The sequence below is a fragment of the Leptodactylus fuscus genome, chromosome 1, assembly GCF_031893055.1.
Source record: "Leptodactylus fuscus isolate aLepFus1 chromosome 1, aLepFus1.hap2, whole genome shotgun sequence".
Taxonomy (NCBI): domain Eukaryota; kingdom Metazoa; phylum Chordata; class Amphibia; order Anura; family Leptodactylidae; genus Leptodactylus; species Leptodactylus fuscus.
The window spans coordinates 320977873-320998004 of NC_134265.1; the positions used below are offsets into that span (position 1 = coordinate 320977873).

Below are 20132 nucleotides of genomic sequence, written 5' to 3' on the forward strand. Positions count from 1 at the left end.
CGGAGCAATATTCCTGGACCCTGTTTCTCTGTATTTGGGAGGGGTTTATATATATATATATATATATATATATATATATATATATATATATATATATATAATTTATTTGTTTATTTATTATGTTCCTTATGTGTTCTATATTTTATTCTCACCAATATATTTTCCGATATTTTTTTTTTATTTGGGTTCTTTATAATAAACTCACTCTTAGACTTTGAGATCAGATGAATTGCGGATATTTTTCCTAACCAATATTATATATTCTTGTCTATGCATTTCCCTGCCGATGCCGGGGAGATACTGCTAGTGGTTGAGCCCTTATTTAGCCAATATAAATATATCCTATTTCACTTATTTTCTTTTGTAGGACACGCTGACGGTATTATTATGAGTAGCACGTCCAATCTTCTTAGGCATAGTATCTATTATATTATTGTTACGACTAGAGATGAGCGAATAGTAAAATGTTCAAGATTCGATATTCGTTTCGAGTAGCCCCTCAATATTCAACTGCTCGAATCAAATATCAAACCCTATTATAGTCTATGGGGGGAAAATGCTCGTTTCAGGGGTAGGCAACGTTCGATCAAATTATACTTATCAAGTCCACGAGTGAGGGTCGGGCTGGATCCTCCGAGAAGTCTTCTCCGTGCAGTGTCCCTGCCGCGTCTTCCGGCTCTGAATTCACTCTGCCAGGCATCGGGCCTGGGCAGAGCCGACTGCGCATGCCTTCACTACAAGCGGGCATGCGCATTCGGCTCTGCCCAGGCCCGGTGCCTGACAGAGTGAATTCAAAGCCGGAAGACGCCGCGGGGAAGCTGCACGGAGAAGACTTCTAAAGGTAGGAGAAGAACCAGCGTTGATTGGCCAACTGTATAGCATTCGGCCAATCAATGCTGGTTCTGAATCGAACTTTTACATTTGAACAGCGAGTGGTACTCGATCGAGTACGAGTATTTTGAATCGAGTAGTTCGTAGTATTTCGAATACTACTCGCTCATCTCTAGTTACGATAAATCATATGTCATTGCAAAGTATAGATAGAAATTCTTAGCATCCGAGATTTAGAAAACCGTTTGGAATTTTATGTGTAGCGTTTTGTAAACTTTTTTGTTTTAATTCTTTTCTTTTTACCTGTATGTGTTACTAGATAGACAGATCTAGAGACTGATTTTCCTTGATAAGATGGATAAATCTGTTGAGAATATTCCTGCGTAATTTCTTCATGTTCTGGCCATGGCGGTGCAGTCCTTTATTTTGTTATCCTAAATTGTTCTATCTGCTGCCGGTAATTCTAATTTATCTGCAGCGAGGTGCCCCGTGTAACCTAATGACAGGCAAATACATGGATAGGCATCTTTTCATTTGCTCTATGCGATAAATTTTACCGTTAACGATGCTGGAAATTCCAATGCTATCTAGCAGAGCAAGCGCTATTTTTTCAGGTGTTTATAATTTTCATATCGTTTTGCAAGTCCTCATTCATTGGGGATAATTAAACTTGAAACTGAAAGACCTCTATTTATCCACAGGTCACTGCACACTCCTCCTGTGAACCTCAGCTGCGATCTTGAAAAATATCTGTCTTACAGAGCTAGAAAATGTGATTGTGGGACAATTTTGCATAGAGTCGCTCTAATAAGTGTGTATAGAGCGACTCTGCTGCCTAAAAAATTATGAAAGAAGCTTCAAGTGACGCGCATCGGAAACACTGGAGAGCCTTGAAAACCATTTATATATACATTTAAAGACATGTAAACTCCTTTTAAAGTATTAAGTTTATACTTGCCTTATTACAAAAAAAATATGAATTTCACAAAAGCAAGACTGTGGAATACCTAAGGAATCCATCGTTTGGTTAAAGTTTGCATTCAAAAAGGTACGCTGTATGTATAAATGGTTCTATTGACCGTTCACTCATTTTTATTTTTATTTTTTTTTTCTGAATGCTTATAACCTCTTGTGATATCTGAAATGTACAATGTTACAAATGATTTGTTCAATTGTTATGTACTTTCCATGCAACCGTTGGCTAAAACTCAGAAACGTCGAGGACTTAAGAAGGAACATTTTTATTTTCGTATAAAATAAACCAATAAAATATATTTATTATATAAAGATGAATATTTATTATAGATATATAAGAAAAAAAAAAAAAAAAGAAAAAAAATCTGAGCTTTAATTTAAAGCTTGAAACTAATGGTGTTGCTGAAAAAAAAAATGCATGTCTACACTCCGAACACAGAATTTTTTGAACTTTTTTGTAATTTTTTTTTAATACATTATAGCAACTTTTTGCTTGGCTGAATTAAAAAAAAAAAAAAAGTGAATGCACTACCAATAGATACATGATGTAGAATTAGATAGATCATATCCGATATACCACAGGCAGTCAGTCTGAGCTTACTTTATTTTACTCTTTGCTAAGAATGGTACAGGAGGGGTTGGTCGGTTTACAAAGGTTCAATATGGTGGACTCTCTCTTACCAAGTATTTTTTTTTTTTGTTTAGATTGTGAGCCCCTTATAGGGATCATAATGTACATTTTTTCCCTATCAGTATGTCTTTGAAGTATGGGAGGAAATCCACGCAAACACGGGGAGAACATACAACCTCTTTGCAGATGTTGTTCCTGGCAGGATTCGAACCCAGGACTCCTGCAATGCAATGCTAACCACTGAGCCACCATGTTGCCCCAAGTATTTTTTTTTCTGTCTAGAGGAAGAGAGAATCAGACTTTACAAGTTTGTCTCCTTTGAAGTTTCATGTTTCTTTTTAACCTAAACATCACCACTCTTGCTTATATCCAGCACTTGGAATTGCAAAGTCCATTCCCTTGAATAGAGATGAGCTGCAATACCAGGCACAGCCAATGAAAACAGAGTCTGACCCTTTTTGGGGATAAAAAAAAATCTCTTAAATGCTTAGAAAACATGAATCTTTATAGGTTTGATTTAGTTTAGGACCCAGTAGGCCCTGCATCTTATCCTATTAACTTAGAGATGCAATTGTGCCATAATAATAAGAGCCAGAACAAGTGAACATCATGGTCCTAACATGGTCCTTACTGTTTCCTAGAAGTCAGATTGAAAGGAAGGTTCCCTTTAAATAATCACCTATTAGGTCCTGTATTATAATTTATCAATCCAGTACAAAGTAGTGCATTAGCTTCCAAGAGCGGACTTGGTATTTCCTCCAAGATTCTGTTTTTTGTCTCTTGTGCTTGCTGATGCTGACCATACAGATACATTTTGCCCGAAGAGTCTGCTTTGTGAAATACAGGGTTAGGAGTGCTTAGTTCAGTACTTTCTGCAGCCCTACCCTGCAGCGTATAGAAGATGTCAGGACAATTCTGCCTTTGTTTTGCAGTAAACAATCTCATTAGCATATCACACGTTCCCTGTTTGTGAACACAATCTCATTTCTAATGGAAGTCTGGTTAATATGTGCCTCCAAAAACATGTACTGCCTCATATACAAAACCTACTGCAAACAAAAAACAGCTAGTTGGATCACGTCTTTCATTTCCTTCAATGACTTATTCAAGCCAAACACTCAGCCAACAGCTATCATTCCTGACACTCCTCCGTACATGGCAATGAGGAGATTGGAACGATCTGCTTTTGGATACTTCTGACTTCTGGAACGGCAAAGAATTGAACATGTTCTAAATTCTGTAATCCTCCGTCATTGTATTGCACTCATACACATTAGATGAAGACCTGATCTAAAAAAAATTGGCAGGTTCGGCCAAGTAGACGACTCTACTTTTTGTCTGCATTAGTTTTTGAATATGAGGCCTATATACTCTACATGCAATGCTAAAATATCAATACACTTTAGATGAATGCCAACCAAACCTACCAATTTGGGCAGAACTGGCAAACCATTGTTGTGTTCTGGCAAAAAGTTAGAGTTCAACATGCCTTATCCTTTGTTCTCAAGGGAGATAAGCTGAATTTTTGGCAACGGCTTATTCCCCTCTCCTTTTTGAGAACATCTGCACGCTCTTTCAGTCCAAGTTGGCATGTCTATGGGGGTATTGTAAGGAATAGCTGTCACCTGAATGAGCAATAGTTATCTCAAGTGTATGACCAGCTTTAGACTTAGATAAACATAGTTTATTAATAATGCACTAAAACGTATCAGCTACATTAAAAATGGGCAAAATTATGCAATTAGTGGGCAAATAATGACCATGAATGATGAAAAGGTCATCAAATATTTTGGAATGTATATTTTCTTAGTTTTATACTGATTATGATTTGTTCTATTGTATGGCACAAAGGGTACAAAATCATTTATTTTTATTTTAATTTACAGAATTACAAAAATGTATTACTAAAGACCATATTGCATTTTGGGGAAATATGCAAACATGGTTAGTAATAAAGTAAATTGCACTAGTATTTCCATTGGATTCTACTAAAACAAGGTGCGTAGCTTTGGAAAAAGGGCACTTCCAGGAGGCATTCAATCCTACAGTATGGCCATGAGAAGGGTCTAGGGGCTTCAAATGCTTGACTATGCTTAACTTTGCCATGGTCCACGGACATGAACACAGGGTCCAGGTTGAAGATCTGCTCAAAAGATGGCGCACTTCTGAATTATAGTCCACATTCTTATAGAAAGACTTACTTTAGAAAGGATAACTACCTCAAAAAGGTTTAGCCAATCATTTTCCATCAAACCAACTTGTATTGAACAGTCAAAAAAAATTGTTGGACTATAACAGAAATATTAGACTCAAGGTACTCAGTATGAGACTCCAATTAAGGTCAATAGGTATTGAATACAATGGTATGTAGATTGGTGGTGGTGGCAAAAGGTAGTCAAGATTTTTAAAGTTATCTAGATGGAGAAATAGGGGAAGAGTGTCCATTACTTATAAAGTATGTTGACAAAGTTTCTCAAACATTCATGTTGCTAGTTACTTAGAATAAGATAGAAATGATGCACACACTGAGCTCAATGGGAATTATTGGTTTTGTTGGCTGTATTCTTGTAAGTCTATGGCTTGAGTCAGGCCTGGTTCACATCTGCGTTCGGTAATCCGTTCGCATGGAGACCTCCACCAACAGAATACCGAACGCATTGGCAAGCGGTAAGCGTATGAAAGCACATGGACCCTATAGACTATAATGGGGTTTGTGTGCTTTCCGCGCGGTGACCGCACAGAACATGCGGACAGGAAAGTACTTCATGATCTACTTTCTGTCCGCGTGACTGTGCGGATAGTACAAGGACCCCATTATAGTTCATGGGGTCCAAGTGCTTTCACTGCTCACCGTTTGTCAATGCATTTGGTAGCCCATTTGGTGGGTACCCAAGCGGACTCCCCAAACGGATTACCGAACGCAGATGTGAATTGGTCCTAAAAGGGAAAAGTGACAGTGGGACAGAATTATTACAGCTAGGCTAGATGTGCCAAATTTATTGCCAGGGCTCATGCTGGATGAAAAATTTGGCACCTTCTTGACACTGTTGTCTTACTTTACAGCACCACTTGTTTGCCTTGCTGTAGACCATTTTTTGCGACAAAGTTATGGTGCATCTTAAGCCAAGCCATTTTTTCGCCAAGCCAATGCACTGCATCTCCACTAAGCCATTCACCTTTGTTGTGTGAGTCTAAAACATTTGATAAATGTCACATCGGGCACGTGAGACAGAATTCTGGGTTAACATTGGACAGAATTCTGGGTTAACATTGGACAGAATTCTGGGTTAACATAACACATTTTGACTTGTAATCCTGCCCCATTTTTCTCCTATGCATGACCAATACAGTTAACCAACAAAATGGCTATAGGAAGCACTCAGGGCGTCTTCTGCCTATCTCTGTTTTGTACACTGTATAGTTTAGAAGCAGATGAATACTTTCATCATTTCACATTTTAAAGGGATTATTCCTTGTACGGAAAACATGATAGACCAAAATTGTGATAAATGTGGCTCTCGACTGAGCTATTACTCATATACGTGCAATCCTCAGTGGAGTTTATTCTGCTCTGAAGTGAAACTGAAATATCAGAACCAATATAGGTACAAACTAAAGAGAAAGTAATTATTGTTTTTACAGTAATATTTCATTGTGTGCTGCAACAGCCTGTAACCAGCAGATCTCATAGGACGTGATTCATTAAGCTTTGTTACCTGGTAATGTTTCCTTTTGGGCCATAACAAAGAGTAGGAAAGGGAATTCAGTCTTTATTTCGTGTAAGGGTTTAAAATAAATTCCCCGCAGCATTGGGTCATTCCATTACAAGAGGAGTTATATATATTTTTCGCAACTTTTTATGTTTTTTTTCGTTATTTTTTTTTAAACTAGGCCAAAAAGGGAAAAGCAAACCGTAAGTGATTGAAAAAGTGCAAAATATGGGTTATTCCCGTCCAATCCGTATATCATGTTATTTAATATCACTATCTTTCGTTTGCTTGAGTGCTATGAATTTTTTTTTTTTTTTTTATTACATCGTAATATTTTATGGGGCAAACAATTAGCCTTTTTTTGTAAAATGACTTTAGGTATTTATGAGACATCATGCAAAACTTTTTATTGTTACTGAAAAACAAACTGCTGTAATTGCAAATGCCGTGCACATTTGATGAATAAAGTGATTTTTTTTTATATTAAACCAAAACTACATTTGTCTATTTTACTACCGTGTTGGGTCCATGTGAAAAAAAAAAAAAAAAAAAAAAAAAAAAAATATATATATATATCGAAAGTAAAGTCTTAAATATCTGGAGTTAACTGTCTGAATTTAGTGAAAAATACTGCGACTAAGACATTCTTAAAGGTTTCAGAAATACTTAATGACTTCATAAGACTTCATGATCTGCTGTTGGTGCAAAATTGAGGGATAAAAGAAAATTCATTCCTGACTTGAAAAAAAAAAAAAAAAAACTCCAAAGATTTGAGAGGCTTAGTATTAAATTGTATAAATTCTGCAACACTATTATCTTGCGAAAAGCTTAAAAGACAAAAAAAAACCTCTGTTAAAATAAGATCGTGTCTATTTATTTTTTATTTATTGTAATTTTTTAGAAAGATTTATTTGACAAATGAATCACTACGTGACTATGAGTGAGTATGAAGGGGTTGGGAAACGTCTTAATGTCTTAAACCACAGTCATGGTTTGTTCATTATTCTAAAATATGTTCTGTTACCATTTTGAGTAGTTTAAAAAAAAAATAATCAATTTTTAAAAAATTCTTTAGCTGTTATTTTTGTACGTATGTGTGTTTTTATTTATTTATTTTTTGCGTCTTGATTTTTTTAAATTTATCTTTTGAGTAATATTTTTTTTCTTAAGTCGAGTTTAAAAAAAAGTAAATTTTCAAAAAATTCTTTAGCTGTTATTTTTGTACTTTTGTGTCTTTATTTTTTATTTTTTTTGTGCTTTGATTTTTTTTTATTTATCTTTTTAGTCTTTTGAGTAGTATATTTTTTCTTAAGTGTAGTTTCAAAAAAATTCAAAAATGTAGCTGTTATTTTTGTACTTATGTGTCTTTATTTTTTATTTTTTGTGCTTTGATTTTTTTATTTATCTTTTTAGTCTTTCGAGTAATACTGTATATTTTTTCTTAAGTGTAGTTTAAAAAAAATTCAAAAATGTAGCTGTTATTTTTGTACTTATGTGTGTTTTTATTTATTTTTTGGGCTTTGATTTTTTTTTTTTTTTTGATCCTTTTGAGTAGTATATTTTTTTTTCTTAAGTCTACCACATGGAAATGAATGGGATACTACTAGTAATCATGACTTAATTGTGTAGATGAGGTTGTGTCTTTGTTCATCATAGGTTGTAACAGGCGCGCCCACTATTAAACTGCATTCCAGGTGTGGCTGCTTACCTCCAGGCTTAGTAAGTTAAGATAAAAGTCTTTACTTGATTATGTATGCTACCAAGGAGCAAGATAATGAGATAATGAACTCATTAGGATAAAGAAAAAGTTTTATAAATAAGGATTATTATACCCTGAAATAGGATGTCATGTCCGCAGTCCCAGACCTTGTTAGGAACAATCTGAAACAATGATTCAATGCAAGCCAAAACAGAATGTCTGCTTTACATCCTATAATTTCCAGGTGAGTCTAAAGGAAAATTTCAGGAGCAGCTGTCACTTAGTCCCACACCTGTGCATGTTTTCAATTTGGGGAGGGGGTTGGAATTGCCACTTCCGACTCACCTAAAACACAGTTGGCATTGAAAGGTTAAACATCACCGATAAACTCTAAAACAATTACCGGCGTGTTTCTTTAAAAGAGATTTTTTTTTCTTTTGCTGGTGTTTGTTAGTTTTATTACATCTCACAAAGCGAATGTTAGGATCCCACTCGCAGGCATATTATTGCTTTTGAATTGCAGCCCAGGAAAGAGTGGGATTCTGATCAATTTGTTATTCAGTGCAGAGGAATGAAACGCATTTCAGAACAGCCAGATAAGAATATGTTTTCAAGTTTTCCCTTTTAATTGTTGTTTTTGGATAAAATGGCGTAACATGGAATCCCAATTCTGGAATTTCTTTTGTACGGGATCTATTATGAATCCCAGCATGAAAGGGGTTGTCACAACATGTCAGTCCCTTTCCTTGCGCCCTTTTCAGGCATTTTGGATGGTCTGCTTTTGACAACCCCATATGAGCAGAGAGACAGACACTTTTTGGTTGAGTGGTCCTGTTTTATCCAGGTACAACGTCTTCCAACACTTCCTGTTTTGTTGGGTCAGTGTTCAGAACTCAGTTTGGTAAAATGGTAACTTCAAAACCCCATTGGTACACAAGGATTATCATAGAGATTCTGGTATCACAATCCAATAGGACAACGTGATCTATGCTCACTCAAGATGTCTTATGTTCAGACAAGGCTTGTTACATATCTGGTTTATCGTTACGTCATAGGAGCAGAAACCCAAAAATAATGGAGCGCCATTATGTCACATGACAAACAGAACTTGGTTGACCTCTACTAATTTTTCTACAAAAAAATTGATGCATGAAGGAAGTTTTTAAGGTTTAATATTGCAATAAAATGTATTATAAAGAACATGCCATGGTATATTTCTCTTAAATGCAGTGTTTTTGTGAAGGGAACTAAATATAGAGCTTACTCATATTATATTATAAACTTTTGGCCTATATTCAGTATTGTTTTCTGGTACTTACACTTCTCATGGCCATCACAAATCTGGACTCTATATTTGCCACTTAAGGGGAGACTGTATAAAATGCCTTCCAAACCAATAATAGTGCCATGGAGGGGCCTTTCATAGGAGTGGCAGCAAACTTTTGTGACCACAAACCCCGGTGCAGAGATAATTTTTATGGATATACAAATCAGCATCAAGTGCCATAGGGGGAGGGCCTATTGTACCACATTTGCCTACAAACAGCCATACAACTGTCTGTAGGCAAATCTGGTGAATCCAGAACCACCCTCGATGCACTTGTTGATTTGCATGTCCATAAAAAGATTATTATGTCTGCGTTGTTTCCTTGGTTTTGGCCACACATATATGTTTTTGCTTCTCTACACCCACATTGAAGGTGCCTACACAGCACTATTGTTATTGGGGGAGGCATTTTGTACCTGACCTATGGTGTGATGTGCACATCACATTTGCATTTAGATATATTTGGCGAGTATCACTTTATTATATGCATAAGAAAAACAAGTAAATCAATGTGTCGGCATACTCTATAAGTTTCTTTTTTTTTAAATGTAGATTGTGAATCCCATATAGAGATCACAAGGTACATTTTTTTTCCCTATCAGTATGTCTTTGTAGAATGGGAGGAAATCCACACAAACACGGGGAGAACATACAAACTCCTTGCAAATGTTGTTCCTGGCGGGACTCGAACCCCATGCAAGGCTGCAGTGCTAACCACTGAACCACCGTGTTGCCCCCGGCATACTCTATAAGTTTCTTAACCAGATGTGTTAAAATTCCTCATTGCCAATACTGGAAAGTAACCATTTTATCACCCGGTACCATATATCCAGCTTTAGAAGGATTTTTTTTGGAAGACCTAGCCCTAATAATCTTCACATAACTCTACAAGCAGAAACTTTACATATGGCAAAGATTGATTTACAATTTTTGTAATCCAGGATATTTACCTGTGAAATTATCATTAAAGTGCCATCTCTCGTGAAGGGATTTGCCTGGTCTTTGTTCTGGTAAACTTGTTCTGTCTCAGTATAATCATTTATGATTATTGGCTTAGGAAGGCAATTAAACTAATTTACCTGTGTATTTATGGGTGTCATCCATGTGTAACAGTGTATTCATAGGTATTGCTATTGTAGTCTAAAACATCCTTAGAAAATTCACCTAGACTACAGGAGCCAAGACATAGATCTTCACATCCAGAAGACTCCTTTCCACAGTGCAGTTGTAACATATCACCGGTATAAGGCTAGGTTCACCACTGTACTGGGCTCTCTATTGTTCGGAGAGCATGAGCGGTAAAACAGTGGTTACCATTAGACACCCGCAGACCCCATAGACTGTAATGGGTTCTCCCAGGTGTCCATCGGATTTTCAACATATTTATACTGAAACTGGTGGAGAGAAAAGGCCTTTGTGCAGGAATTTTCTCTCCTCGACTTTCAACGATTTCTGTGGCAGAGTCTCTAACGGAGACTCCAACGCAGATGTGAACTGAGCCTTAGATGGTGCAAATCATTCTGGTTCTATATATCTCATGTAGTTTGTCATCTGCTTCTATCTGTCAGGATATGATTTAGGACTTTTTCACCACCTTTGTTTAGCATGACCATACACATACGTCCATGTATTGTGTATGGGGTGTCGTTTAACCCTTCTCAGATGACAGATGTTAAGGGAAGGAAGGGTCAGGTATTATGGATTTTTTTGTTCTCAAAGAAAAGGTGTCTGGTAACTTCTTACCTCTGTCTCTCTATGAAGAGCACATGCACGCTCAGCTGGGGGTCGGGGGGTCATTTGGAATGGCCATTGCATGTGAGCTGATGTTTATGGCCAATATTATAGATGAATCAGGCACTCAAAGGGAAATATGATATAGGTGACCTCTCCTTGGGATAGATCCTCAGTGTTATATCAGGACATCTGGGATTATCTACTGATCAAGTATTTGAAGATCTTGCCCTTTGGTGAGTGCCACTTCTTCTCAGACCATGGACATAATATACATTGATCTCTTGGCTATGCGTAACCTCTCGACAATGTACGACACTGCCTCGTAAGCAGTGAGGAGTCCATGGAACTTGTCCAAATGCTGCAGCCACTTCACTTCACTGTGGTGGTTCAAGGTATCAGAAACCAACCAACTTGATGTTGATAACCTATCTTAAAGAACATCAATTCCATTGGAATCCATGGGCATGTCATTGGATACATTATACTGTAATGATGGCTGAAAAGACAGGTAGCAAAGCCTGAAATGCATATTCTTCTGAACGATCCATTATTGTAGCGTAATCGACATAGTAAATAGTCAACCCAAGATCAGTCTTGTTAGCTTCTATATAGTTTCTTCTACAGAACAGACAGCACATTGATTGTAACATTATAAGTGTCACTCATGTGTTATGTGTGCGGATAGCTGTCATAGCCTATTATAGGTGTACATAAGATGCTTACGACATATGGGAACTCGTGTGAAATGTGAGATTAATGTTTCTATGCACTTGCTCATACTAAAAGATCAACCAACTTGTAGGCCTGAAGAAGTGAACCTTTGTTATCCCAGGTCTACAAGCAATTTCCCAGTTCGGCTTTGGCATTTGGCAGCCAATTCTAGAGTAATTCCGTTTTACTTGGTCGTGGCTTTTCATTACTTGCAGTCCAGTCATGCATTAATAAGGGATACTGTAACACCTAGTTGTAATGGTAATGGGATGGATCATTCAGAATCTGAACGCTCTTTGCAAGAATAGATTGTAGTACCCTTGAAAAGTCAAGGGGTCTCCTGGAAAAATAAGTATACCTTAAGAATAACTTAGGATAGCAAAACATGCAATGGATGTAACTACTAGAAATGCAAGTCTATCAATCATACAGCAAGTGGGTGCAAACCTGGTCTTGTATGTTACGACATATACCTTTAATTATTAGCTTTAATTAGTTACAGTACATAAGCCCATAATTACCACGATGAGCTGGCAATACAGGAGCAGCCTGGCCTTCCTTTCCCTTAATAATATTCTCTATCATTTGGAAAATCTACAAGACTATAGTTTGTCATAGCTTAAAATGAACATGACTCTTCTTCCTACACGCATTGACAAACATGAGCAAAAGCTTCTGTTTAGCCTTATGATAACAGGATTGAGAGTTCTGCACTGGAACAAAACCTAGATAATCACATTAACCATGAAAACCTATCACGCAAAATGATTTGTATTTAATTTTTCCGAATAATCCTCAAGAATATTTTCCCTATCTAAGTTGTTTTTGTGTACTTGTGCCTGCTGCTTGTACTTGTCAGATGTCCATAAAAAAACATTTACAGGCCTAAAAAATGTATAGACGGATTTGGTAGTCATCTATGTACAAGTATAAAATGTCATTATATCATATCATATATCATATCATATTATATTATATGGGTGGCCCTCCATACTGTATGGAGATGGGTTGATATGTTTTTTATTGGTTTAGCAAAGGTTTACCTGACATTAGAAATAAGGGATGTTTTTTGTCCAGAAATGGCCCCACTTTGTCTGGAGGCAGAGTCTGGTATTGCAGCTTGTCTCCACTTGAATATGACCGATATACAATATAAGGCATGACACATGAGCAAGAGTACTGGTCCTGCTGGCAAACTCATTTTTTTTTTTGCAATTGTGGACAACCCATTTTTAGAAATTTTAGAAGTGTTGCCCAATGTGACCTTGGACAGGAAGTCCAGAAGGATCATCAATCACTAGATTACTGCTTTCTCTCATATATCTCTTTCTGTACGAACATCAAGAAGCATTTCCTTCCATAGGTGTGAATGTTGTTAGCGGCTCTTTTATTGGTTGCTGTCTTTAGGTTTTATTTGCCTTTTATATACTGCAGGATGAGTCACTTAGATGCTACAGTTCTTGTATACTCTTGTTCTTCCTGCCTGTGCCATTGAAGCGCCATAGACTATACAGTTACTAAAGAAGTCTAATAAATGGTAAACATGTTATATGTCCATAAAGGACTTCTAAATCATAGCACACATACAGTACTATGGAAATGATTTGGGTAGGGGTTGAAAAAGTGCTGCAAATAACAATGCTTCCAAAATAGAAGTGCAAGGGTATGTTCACAGGGAGGATTTTACAGGCGGATTTTGACACGGAATCAGTCTCAAAATCTGCCTGAAAAACTGCCTTCCATTTATTTCAATGGCATACACCAACATACCAGTTAGGGTTGTGCTCTCAGGTCAAGAAGATGGACAGGTAGTGAACTTAATAGACATTTTATAGAACAAATCACAATGCGTTCAATAAAACATTTATTACGTTCACCACCTGTCCATCTTCTTGACCTGATAGCGCAACCCTAAGGGTCCATTCAGACAGAGGAAAATGGTGAGGAATTTGGTGTGGAATTTTCCACGTGGAAAAAAAGCTTCCCAGTTAGGGTCCACGGAGGAAAATGGTGAGGATTTGGTGTGGAATTTTCCACGTGGAAAAAAAAAAAAGCCTCCCATTGATTTCAATGGCTTCTGCTAGCTTTTTTTTCCACTAGTGGAATTTTCCATTAGCGGAATATTCCACTAGTGGAAAAAAAAAAGTTTTGCAGAACCCATTGAAATCAATGGGAGGCTTTTTTTTTTTCCACGTGGAAAATTCCACACCAAATTCCTCACCATTTTCCTCTGTGGACCCTAACTGGTATGTTGGTATATGCTGCTTCATCTTGTTCCCATGCTACTGGTGTACAGTGTCTGTCAGTGGGTTTGCTGCCACCTCCACCTGGCTTTATACATATATATATATATACTGCTATATGTGGATATATATATATATATATATATATATATATATATATATATACTGCTATATGTGGTTGTGACATAATCGCAACCATGACAGGTAAGAGGCCAACTGGTCTTTTTCATTCATATACACTGTGGTCTATCAACTACCAAATGGATCTCCACTATTGGTTTTCTTGGTGTCTTCCCTTTCCTTTTTGATTCATTTCAATGGGAGTCACTTGCAGTTCTTTCTGCTAGTGATTTTTTTCAGCTAGCAGAAATAAAATGTGACATGCCCTATCTTTAGGCAGATTCCACGGCTAAGTCAACCGCGGTGCCGAGGCTCGAGACTCCCTACAGAGTAGCACCATTCATCCAGGTCTAATCAAGAGCGGGATGCCGCGATGGAACGCCAATGCATCCTAGCTAGCTGGGAGAAAAAGCTTTCCGGTGTGTGAACTAGCCCTTAATTTTTGTCATTTCACAAAAGAAAGTGAATGAATTAAAATGAAATCTAAATCCCATCTATATTGGGTGTGACTGTCTTTTGCCTTTGAAACAGCATAAATTCTTCTAGGTACACTTGTACTCAGTACAAAGAAAGAACTTGGCAGAGAAGTTGTTTCAAATATCTCAGCACAGAATTTATAGGCTTGTTCAAATCCTTCTGTTTCCTCATGTAATCCAAGACAGACTGGTTGATGTTGAGATCAGGTCTATAACTGTGGGATCCGTATCACCACTTCCAGAACTCATCCTACCAAAAATTGTTTTGATTTAGATTTCTCTTAATGTTGTTGAATTACAAAATTCTATTTCTACCTACACCACAGTGCTATCTCTCCTGTAAAGAGATGAAATGCATCAGTATTATAACATGTAGAAGCCTTCCTTCCATCCCCCACGTCTGTGCTTATTATGGCGTGAGTGCACTGCCTACACAAGAATGACCCTTATCTAAATTCCAAGCAGACAATGTAAAGGGCCATCAAGAACTGAAAAGAAGAAGAATTTGTCCTGAGGTGGTCTTGGTGTAATCAATACATTGCGGTCAGGCTTGTGTAATTACCTCCATCTGACAAGGGGCACTTGAGAATGGCTCACCTGTGCCGTCATCTCCAACTGAGCAAAGGGCTTTCATCTTCTCAGGTCTTTTTGATAACCATTAGCGATGAGCGAACAGTAAAATATTTGATATTCGTTTCAAATAGCCACTCAATATTCGACTATTCGAACGAATATCGAACCCCATTATAGTCTATGGGGAAAAAAGCTTTGTTTCAGGGGATCCCACTATTCGACTCAGGAGAGTCACCAAGTCCACTATCACACCCCAGGGAATGATGCCAACACCCTGGAATGCAACTGGGACAGCAGGGGAAGCATGTCTGGGGGCATCTAACATGCCCAAGTACCTGTATTATGTCGGGATCCCTGTCAGCTTGCGATATGTGGAAGCTGACTTTTTCCTATAGGAATGCATTTACCAGAGTTGATTGGCCGAATGCCATACAGAGTACAGCATTCGGCCAATCAACGCTGGTTCTGCCGGAGGCTCGTCTGTGAGGAGGCAGAGTCTAATATCGGACCAGAATGGAGACTGCTGTAGGCCGATCTTAGACTCCGCCTCCACCGGCAGGACCAGCGTTGATTGGCCGAATGCTTTACTCTGTATGGCATTCGGCCAATCAATGCTGGTCAATGCATTCCTATGCCAAGATGTAGCAGAGCTGGCCGTGCGCTGAGTAACGGCTACTCCGGAGATGCAGCCGAGCTGAGCGCACGGCCAGCACTGCTACATCGGAGATGCAGCAGAGCTGAGTGTGCAGCAGGGTTCAACGCACACTCAGCACTGATACATCTCACATGTAGCAGTGCTGAGTGTGCGTAGAACCCTGCTACACACTCAGCTCTGCTGCATCTCTGTGTGTGCTGAGCTCTGCTGCTTCTCTGTGTAGCAGAGCTGTGTCAGCACTGCTACATCTGAGATCGGACCAAAATGGAAACTGCTGTGGACGGATCTTAGACTCCGCCTCCTCCAGCAGAACCAGCGTTGATTGTCCAAATGCTGTACTCTATATGGCATTCGGCCAATCAACGCTGGTCAATGCATTCCTATGGGAAAAAGTCAGCTTGCGCATATTGCAAGCTGACAGGGATCCCGACGAGATAGAGCCCCAAAGAGCTGGGTGAGTAACATTCCCCCCTAAATAAAGGTAATCCCTAGCTATCCCTGCCTGTAGATCTGTCCCTGTCTCACAGTCACATAGTTCACAGTCTCAAATTAATCGAATGTTAAATCCACCATTTGTATAACTTGGAGGTCACCTGATTTAGCCAGCCAATTATTTTTTCCGATTTTTTTCGTTGCCTCCGTTGTCGTAGTTCCTGTCCCACCTCCCCTGCGCAGTTATCGGTGCAAAAAAAGTGCCAGGGAAGGTGGGAGGGGGATACAAATTTTTACTGCGTTTGCCTCGTGGTATTCGATTCCAATCGAATACCCCGAACGGTCTGATATTCGATCGAATATCTATTTGATCGAACAGTGTTCGCTCATCTCTAATAACCATCAGATCTGAATTCTAGGCAGTCCTCCAGGTAAAAAGGTGCAGTCATTGTATACGTCCCCCTCCCCACTACAAATTGGAGCTCTATGACGTATGTTATAAAGGAAGGTGTTGACCCCAGACTAAAGCTTTTATCTTTCCTTCTCTGTGATGAAAGAATTCCTCTGCAAGCCATTAAGGAATCTCTAGAGCTCGTCCATTCATGAATACAGAGAAGCATCTGGTAATGAACGTACAAACAAACACATACGATATCAGGCGGTAAAGGTGCACGGTGAATATTCAACGAAAAAAATTAAAACACATTGCTTTTGACAAATAGCCTGGAAACCCAAATCCCCATTAACGCTAGGGGGTCTATTGGTTCATTGTAGTGAAACGGAGCGCTTGAAATAGAGATGCAGGGAAAAAAAAAATTCCTGTGTATTCATCGCGGCCCCTGCAGCATTGGCTGCAAACGTTCGCATGTCGCTTTTACTAAACGCAAAGCTGAATAGTGTTCTTTCATCTCTGGTCCTATTCTAAATGTAAGTCGAACGAGATCCAAAAAGCTGAGCTAAAGGGATTTTTTTTTTTCTCAGTCCGTGGATAGAAAATCTATTGTGATGACTTACCTTGAATTTGCCATAAAGCTTTTGATCTAAGGGTGAATTTCTCTCCGGAGGGATATTTTTTGCCTCTTACTGAAATTCAAATAGCGTATTCCCTCAACGCAGCGTATCTTGTCATTCTGAAATTATTACAAGTGCATTTTCTATTTTTGTTATAGTCAGAAAATCACAATTTGATTGCCTAGGAAAGTACATGATTAGAAATAGTAAGGAGGAAGCCATGCTTTGTGCGTCTGGAGGAAATGCAATTCCAAACTGTTGACCCGCTGGATGAAATGTGACAACTAGCTAACCATCATTAGTTTAATTTCCTCACTGCTAGTTTCTGTCTCTGCATTAGCGGCTAATGCATTGCAAGGCCCTCCAGCCATGGACTACTAAAGCAGAAAGACTCTTTTTTTGTAAAATGAACATATTTGATAATAGAAAACTATACGCAAAGGTTACATTCGCACGCAAAGCCTCTTGTTATTTCATTTCCAAGCGTGTACACACTAGTGCATGAAAGAAGAAATTACACACAAATATATTCGCGTGAACATTATCCAAAAGGGACATTTCTCCAGTCATAGGATGGAAGTAATGCGTCCCATTAGTGTCCATACTCCATGCTTATAGATATAAGGCCGCCATGTGCTATTGTAACAGCGTTCTTCTCGGAGACCCTTGGTTGTTAGACGAATGGTTGAATACCTACATAGAGTAATAATAAAGCAACGACTGTATTTTTTTATGTTTTTGTCTTCTTTGGTTTTATACTAAATGCTTAAAAATTGAGACATGTACAGAAGCAATGGGGCTGGTTTAGTAAGTCCAATGCTTTGTGCACCAGTCTTAGGGCCCTTTCACATATTCGAGTCCTGTCCATAGTAAACGGTCCGTGAGTGGGTCGTAGTATTCAGACATAACTCAGCCCTGTGTACAGGAGTCAGTGCAACATAGTCAGATATGATGGATTGAGCTCCCAAACAGCCCAATCGCTACAGTAATGGACTATCATAAGGCTATCAGTTCATTACCGTATCATCGAGCCATTCAGGAGCTCGATTATGTCAGTTATGATGCAATGACTTCTATACACCGGCCAATGTGTATCCTAAGCATGATAAATCCACCCCAATGTACAAATGTATAGTTCATACCAATACACAAATGCTTTTCATTTACCAAGTATTAAACTTCCATACACCGGCACCAATGCTGTTGGGAAGAAATAAGATCAGGCATATTGAATCTCAACACCAATCCTTCTGGTTTCCATGTCTGGCATCAACTTACTCTTCTTCACACTAGGCTAAGCCGAGCTGAGAGTGAATGTGTGGGGAGGGATTGGGAGGCATATCTGACAATTTATCAGTTTGTCAGACCGGAGGTATGCTCGATTGTTTGGTTAGTTTCTTTTTTTTTTTTTTTTTTTTGTTTTGTTTTTTTTTAATGTAGATTGTGAGCCCCACATAGAGCTCACAATGTACATTTTTTCCCTATCAGTATGTCTTTGGAATATGGGATGGAAATCCATGCAAACACGCAAACTCCTTGCAGATGTTTTTTTGCCCTTGGCGGGATTTGAACACCAGGACTCCAGTGCTGCAGTGCTAACCACTGAGCCACTGTGTGGCCCCTAGTTTCTTTTTTCATGCCAATACCATATGATCTACATAGACCCATATACAATGTTTCTATATTGACTTGTCTACAATATCGAGCTATGACTATTCTCCACCATACCTTAGCATTGACAGAGCTCATGTGATGTTATACCGCATGAACCTTAAAGGGGTTTTCTGGGCATAGATGGGCCGAGGTTCAATCCCTGGGGTCTTCGTGTGACATTACTTTGATTGGTCACATGGCCTGTTCACAGTTCAGTCCCATTCATTTGAACTGCAATGTCTAGCATAATGTGCAGCACTGTGCTTGTTTTTTAGTGAATGCTACAGTCTTGTCCAATAGCAATGGGGGGGCTTGGGTGTCGAAACCCCCCTATCCCACTGATGATGAAGTTGAAGAACTATCCTAAGATCCTGGCGATATTGACAGCAAAAATAATTCAGTCTGTAGGGCTATTCCTGCTGCCAAAAATACAGGACCCATGTGAAATCCGAAAGATCCTGGTATACATCAGTGAGTTCCAATAGGATCCACTGAGATCATTTTGAAAGTGGATATAATATTTCTGTTTCCTTTTCTCGGTGTAGTGGCCATGCTGAGGTACTGCAGCTTTACATCCATTCACCTGTACATCAGCTGAGCTGCAGTAACTATACCCAGATCAATGCTACCTACTTCCAGCTCTGTTCTCTGTATAGCGGCTGCTGAGAATAGCTGATCAGTGAGGGTCCTAAGTGTCCACCCATCTGATATTGATGACCTATCCCAGGGAACACCCCTTTAATACAGACCTTTAATTAGGTCCCTAAATCTAAATACTGCCGTGCTGAGCAACATCTTGTATTGGATATATTTCTATGACTGCTATCCCCAGGACACATTTGCGTTCCCGAAGCCAAGGATCGTCTTAGTGTCACATCCCCGCTATTGCCATGAAAGCCTCTTTGAAATGACACGTGGTTCAGAAGAAAAGTAATCTAATGTAAAGTTAGAATAAAAATGAATATATAAAGCAATGATAATCCCTGTAATTAATTTAAGGACAATTAATTACTTTATAGCAGTTAATGAAGCAGTGCTTAAGAACTGGTGCTCTATTCAACTATATTATTCTCCTACCTTCTCAAACCTCGCCGCTTTCTACCATAATTTGCAACTCTTTGAAATCCACTAAAGGAGGTTTTTGAAGTAAAGCGGAAAAAAAAAAGATGCAATAAATTACGTTCTTCAAACATGCTCTTTACGGTCCATATGGTATCCTGAGGGGTGGATTGTTGATTGCCAAAAGTCTGTAGCACCACTTAAAAAAAAAAAGAAGAAGAAGACGGAGAAAATCTGAGACACTAAGAAACAAAGGACTGTCATCACAGGCATGCAAATCACATTGTAAATG

At 38.6% G+C, this 20132-nt stretch overlaps 1 protein-coding gene across 10 annotated transcripts in view; it reads left to right on the forward strand.

Moving 5' to 3' along the window:
* Positions 1-20132, forward strand: part of PCDH7 (protocadherin 7) — a 739914-nt gene that overhangs the window by 44426 nt on the left and 675356 nt on the right. The window contains exon 2 of one of the 10 annotated variants that reach the window (XR_012711852.1): positions 1533-1879. The exons of 7 other annotated variants lie outside the window; for them this stretch is intronic. Coding sequence is in view for 1 of the 3 variants with exons in the window: in XM_075260165.1 (XP_075116266.1) it covers positions 1533-1574 (42 nt within the window). In the remaining 2 variants the exon portion in view is untranslated. Of the gene's footprint in view, positions 1-1532; positions 2101-20132 lie in introns of those variants that run through there. 2 more of the 10 variants (XM_075260187.1, XM_075260165.1) reach the window with 2 other exon arrangements.